General features: G+C 53.7%; 1 protein-coding gene across 18 annotated transcripts in view; it reads left to right on the top strand.

Annotated features, from left to right (window-relative positions):
• The window catches only part of RIMBP2 (RIMS binding protein 2), a 315,585-nt gene that overhangs the window by 266,602 nt on the left and 42,759 nt on the right, over positions 1 to 6,224 (top strand). For all 18 annotated transcript variants that reach the window (XM_032244292.1, XM_032244321.1, XM_032244259.1 and 15 more), the window contains 2 exons: positions 873 to 982; positions 3,961 to 4,773. In XM_032244292.1, coding sequence (XP_032100183.1) covers positions 873 to 982; positions 3,961 to 4,773 — 923 coding nt within the window. The remainder of the gene's footprint in view (positions 1 to 872; positions 983 to 3,960; positions 4,774 to 6,224) is intronic.

Raw genomic sequence — 6,224 nt, 5'->3', positions numbered from 1 at the left:
AATGTTAAGTTAATTTGCCTTTTATTTAGAAAAGCCCCAATTCTTCTGAATTTGTTTCATGTGTTTGATTTTCCAAGTTGGACACGGCTTTGAAAATTCTTAATCCCAGTATGTTGAGGACTGGAGAATATGGACGCTCTTACCTTTCTGCGAGTGGGGCGGGGGAGGGTAAAATCATGCATCTGTTTTTCTGAGATTTTGACTGTCCACCCCCAAGACCTTAAAAATGTAGATATAGATGCCTTTGACCAAACAGATACATTTCCTAGGATTTGTCGTTAGTAAGAAATCGTGGAAGTGCACAAAAACATGTCTATAAGAATATATACTGCAACACTCTGTCAGAAGTGAGAAGAAACATCCACGCCATGTTAGGAAGCGGGTTAGAGAAAGGATAACATGTTCAGTGGAATACTCTACAGCCATGAAAAAGAATCTGATACAAATATTTCATGAGGTAGAAGTATAGAATGCTATCTTGCAAGGTCAGAGAATAAGCAGATTGCTAAATAGTATATGTGATTCCCTTTTTGCTAAATTACTGAAAGATTTACTTTACATTTACTTGTTAATTTGGAGATTTATGTTACGGCAGAAGAGGTAAGTGTGAATAAAATGTCAGAATCATAAACCTGTTATCTGATACAAAGAGTTCTGAGCATATAGCTTTGTTTTGGAATTGCACTTTAAGTCTGCGTGTGTGAGCTGGCAGCGGCCTGCGTTTCCCGTGTACAGAGCGCTCATCAGCCCTGAACTGTGCTGTGGGTTTGTAATTCCCTAGGAGTGGGGAGCAGCTGTGTGCCTGCCCAACGTTCCGAGGGGCAAGGGTGCGGCTGTGTCCTCCAGACCCTCTAACTGTGTTTCTCCTGCAGCTACAACCCCTTCGATGGACCCAATGAGAACCCGGAAGCTGAGCTGCCCCTCACGGCGGGAAAATACCTCTACGTCTATGGAGACATGGATGAGGATGGGTTCTATGAAGGTCTCTGTTGGAACATGGCTGTGGCGGACGTAGGCTGGGCGGGTCCACCCCGCAGACCAGCTCGTCCAGGGGCCTGACTGATGTGCAGGGCTCCCAGCACACCCCCAGCCGCCCAGCCCAGTGCTCTGACCCTGCCCCACTGCATAATTTTCTCCTCTTTGATGACTGGAAAGAAACCTGAGCAGGTTTCCAGTGTTCAGCTCCAAGCTGACCCCTGACACATGGTAGATGTTTTCTGCTAATCTCTGCAGGGCTTTGGCAGCTATTTGCAGACACATGGCACCAGGAGACCCTCTGCTTCCAGAAGGGTCTCTGCAGCCCTTGTCTTTCAGCCCAGCACCCTCGGGGGCTCCCAGAGGCCTCCTCTCTGGCAGAGCCTTGTTCTGCTGCAGGTGACCTCATGGGAAGGTGGCTGTTGGCACCTGCGGAAGGCCATCCATCCCCTTGGCTTTGAGGCCCTGTTGCCGACTTAGGGGGTGGCCCCAGGTCGTCCCTGCTCATTCCCTTGAGGTCCCTCCTCGGAATTTGAGATCAGGGAATGTGAACCCTCCATCTGAAATGCCCCACCTTTTGTTGCCTTTTTAGCTTGAGGCTAAACAGGTAATAGGACCAGCAGCCCAGACATCAACATTCTAAAGGATTTGGTTCCCATACTCCCTGTGGTTGTCAACTGCACTGGACAACAGCGTTTTGTCTCCCACTTCCCCTGAGCAGAAGGAATATTTCTTGCTGAGCTAGCAGGTTTCTCTTTCATGACCTCGTGCTGTCTTCTCAGAGCAGATGAAGGCCCCAGGTGCTTTTCCTGGGTGTTTACTTGGGGTGAGGTTGGGTCACTTCTAGAGGCTTCCGTGAGCAGGAGCCCAGGAGGCAAGCTGCCCCACTCATGCCCGCTCAGAGCCGCCCCGCTCATGCCCGCTCACCAGCCGCCTCGCTCACGCCCGCTCAGAGCCGCCCCGCTCACACCCGCTCACCAGCCGCCCTGCTCACGCCCGCTCAGAGCCGCCCCGCTCATCCTTGCTCACCAGCTGTTCCTGGCTCTGGACGGTCCAGCCAGCAACTCTTGGCACAGCTGGTAGCAAAGCAGTTTGAATTCTTCCTGTAAGTCCACATCATCACCACTGATTTTCACATAAGCACCGAAATATGTGCCCAAGGCAGCTGCCAGAAAACCTGCCATTGAAATCTCTGGAACTTTCTCACCATGCATTGAGCCCACAGAAGCTTTCCAGGAGCCTCTTTGCAGGCAGGGATCAGAACTCAGGGCTCGACTGTCTGTGCGACAGCTTGAAACGTCCTTTACCTTTTGTGCCTCAGCTTCCTGTGCTATAGAACGAAGACAGTAATAGTACCCACCGCATAGCGCATCTGTGAGGATAAATGAGGTCATAGATATGAAGGCCTTAGCATAGAGTTTAGCACATAGTAATTGATTATTAATAAATAGTAGCTATCACCATCATCACCACCATTATAATCATCGTAGCCATCACCACCATCACCACCACCACCACCACCATCACCATCACCACCACCACCACCACCACCATCACCACCACCACACCCACCACCACCACCACTACCATCACCACCACCACCACCACCACCACCACCACCACCACCACATCACCACCACCACCATCACCACCACCACCACCATCACCACCACCATCACCACCATTACCATCACCACCGTCACCACCATCACCACCACCACCACCACCACCACCGTCACCACCACCACCACCACCATCACCATCATCACCACCACCATCATCACCACCACCACACCCACCACCACCACCACCACCACTACCATCACCACCACCACCACCATCACCACCACCATCACCACCACCATCACCATCACCACCACCGTCACCACCACCAGCCACCACCACCACCAATCATCACCGCCATCTCCTATGCCAAACTGAGGATATCTTCAGTGCAAAGGATTGGCTGCTGCCAGACCCACGCCCTAGGTGGAGGTTTGGAACAGAATCCATGTCCTCCTCCTCTATTTTGTTAGAATCCAGGACTAATTAAATGGCTGACATGGCCTCCCTTGGGCCACAGCACGTCACAGGCTCCCCTGAGGCAGGGGGTCTTTTGAGAGCAGAATCTAGTGTTGAGCATTTCCCAGCCCCTCTCTGTGGGTCTATGGGCACCTGTGATGAACTGGGGGAGATGGTCCATTCTCAGTCTGTGCTGGAAGGTCACCCCAACTGCCTCATCTCTCAAGCTCCTCTAAACGCTTCTCTGTTTTCTGGCCCTCTGCTGTCAGCAGCCTTGTGAGCCCTACTAACAAAGAGAGCACACAGAAGTTAGACTTTCACAAAACACGGCCGTCCCCACTATGTCCACTCAGCCACAAGAGCTACTTTGACATTTTTTTTTCTTTGCCACGCGTGACCCGGACCCCAAATTGATAGTTTTGTTTCACATCAAGTTGGACATATCGTGGATTGATTAGGTTGTGCCCAGTGCTTTTCAAGGGGAACCGGAAGTCACCTTTTCATTCTTAATCAAAAATCATAGATGTTTATTTTCTTAATCTCCAAAAACCACTGAGTCGACTGACTTGTCCTTCTAACAGATATTTCCTGTGCACTGTTGTGGGCCAGCTGTCACCTGAGGGCTGGGTATTCAGTGGTCCTGAGGTCCCTGCTGTCCCCGAGTGTTATCCAAGCTGGGAGGGGGTAGTCAGTGTCCGTACACGGATACACAAGCATGATGGCTTCAGGTTGCAATAAGTGTCATGGAGAAATCCAGACTGGGCCACGGGGATGGAGGGGCTGGCTCTTTAGATGGCTGGTGTGGAGCTGGCCCCGGCGTGGGCTCCTGGGAACAGCTGAGGAGCCCCAGGGCAACCCTGTTGCTCTGCCATAGGGTCCTGGTAGGGGAGGTGGGAGTATGCTGGAGTCCTTGGGGCCCCTGCTGTGTAGGCTGGGTGATAACTCTGTCCTTGTACCCAACAGGAGAGCTCCTGGATGGCCAGAGGGGCCTGGTGCCCTCCAACTTTGTGGACTTTGTGCAGGACAATGAGTCTCGGTTGGCAAGCACGCTGGGGAGTGAGCAGGACCAGAACTTCATCAACCATTCCGGCATTGGCCTGCAGGGAGAGCACATCCTGGACCTCCACTCCCCGACCCACGTGGATGCGGGCATCACCGACGACGGGGCCGGGACGCTGGACGTGAACATCGACGACATCGGAGAAGACATCGTGCCTTACCCCAGAAAAATCACCCTCATCAAACAACTCGCCAAAAGTGTCATTGTGGGCTGGGAGCCCCCGGCGGTGCCACCGGGATGGGGAACCGTGAGCAGCTACAACGTCCTGGTGGACAAGGAGACCCGTATGAGCCTCACGCTGGGGAGCAGAACTAAGGCCCTCATCGAGAAGCTCAACATGGCGGCCTGCACCTACCGGATCTCCGTGCAGTGCGTCACCAGCAGGGGCAGCTCAGACGAGCTGCAGTGCACGCTGCTGGTGGGCAAGGATGTGGTGGTGGCCCCGTCCCACCTGCGGGTGGACAACATCACGCAGATCTCCGCCCAGCTCTCCTGGCTGCCCACCAACAGCAACTACAGCCATGTCATCTTCCTCAACGAGGAGGAGTTCGACATTGTCAAGGCCGCCAGGTACAAGTACCAGTTCTTCAACCTCAGGCCAAACATGGCGTACAAGGTGAAGGTTCTGGCCAAGCCCCACCAGATGCCGTGGCAGCTCCCGCTGGAGCAGAGGGAGAAGAAGGAGGCCTTCGTGGAGTTCTCCACATTGCCTGCAGGTGAGCCCTGTGTCCTTCCGTGGGTCACCCAGGGCGAGAACACCAGGATGTCACCCTGCTGGAGGGGAGGGGAGGGGGGGCAGGCAGAAGTGGAAACCCCCATCGTGACAACATGACCCTAGAAAATCCCTTAAATCACCCGTGAAGCACAGAGCACTTGTGAGTGTGAGTGTGTGTGTGTATGTGTGTGAGTGTATGTGTGTGCGTGTGTGTGTGTGTGTGTGTGTGAGTGTATGTGTGTGGTATGCGAGAGCCATTGGAACATGTTAGGGTCCATGTTGTTGACAGCATTTCTTTGAGCACCGGCATCAGCAAGGAGCTCATCCTACAAAAGGCAGGAGGGGAGTGAGTCCCCCGGGGGGACATGGTTACATCTTCCGTGTCACACGCGCCCCTGGACACACACTGAGAGTGGGATGGTGCCTGGAAGTGCCTACAGGCCTCTCAGAATCATTCTTTCTCGTCCTTGTAAATTTCGTGTAGCGCGCATGCGTGGCTTGTGTAAAGATGTGGTTTCATCACAGGAGCTATTTTCGGTTCTGGGCTCAGCAGCAATGGAAACCCCAGTGTCCTTTTCTGCTTTTTCTGCTCAAACGAGGAGCATGATGTGCTCCCTTCCTTTTCTGGGACATGGTGGGGGGCAGGGCAAGTATGGACACCTCCTTTGTCTTCTTGCTCTCCCTCGTCAGGGTCCCCGTGCTGCCGAGTTACTGGGCAGCGGGTACCCCCTCCTCTGGAAGCCTCTGCTGTGTGCTCTGGTATTCATGAAACCTGTGGTCAGCTAGAGCCTGACGGAGCAGCAGTCTCGGGGCAGGCGGGACAGACGTGCCTACAGAGGGACAGCACATCCGGGTAGCAGCTAACATAGGCAGGGTCAGTTCACCGGTGTTACCGGGTGACATTTTATTTCTCCCCACCTGCTGGGAGGTCATCATGAATGCTGGGATAGTGAGGCCACCCTCTTTTCACTGACACCTCCCTCGATGCCTTCTGATCAGCGCTGGGGGTTAAGAGAGAAACAGCCACAGGCACTCCACAGGGACTTGGGAGGTAAAGGGCGCATCTCTTGGGGCCGTCAGGAACGGCTCCCCTGGACTCTAACTTTGAGATGGAGAGAGTCGGGTAGGGGAGGGGGGCCGTTAGCACAGAGGTGGGTCCCAGGCTGACCCCCAGTGACTGGGAACAAGACCTCAGAGTGGGAAGTAAACTGGAGGGATGGATGTGTCTGTGTTCAAGGAAGAGGACGTAGTTGGGACGATCACACAGAGGTCAGCATTTCATGGAATTCACCCTCCAACCACATCCCATGTACCATCCCCCCATGGTCTTGAGTACTGCCAGGGTAAGACATGCCTGGGGATGCTGGTGCAAGGTCGGGGTTCTTCAGAGTAACAGAGCCAGTGGGAGATGTGGATATGCTTATACATGCATACACGCCCACACACACCCCC

The sequence above is a fragment of the Sapajus apella genome, unplaced genomic scaffold (assembly GCF_009761245.1).
Source record: "Sapajus apella isolate SASKATOON/1434 unplaced genomic scaffold, GSC_monkey_1.0 scaffold2, whole genome shotgun sequence".
Taxonomy (NCBI): Eukaryota; Metazoa; Chordata; class Mammalia; order Primates; family Cebidae; genus Sapajus; species Sapajus apella.
Note: the sequence above shows the minus strand (reverse complement) of the source record. Positions and strands in the feature narration are given on the sequence as shown.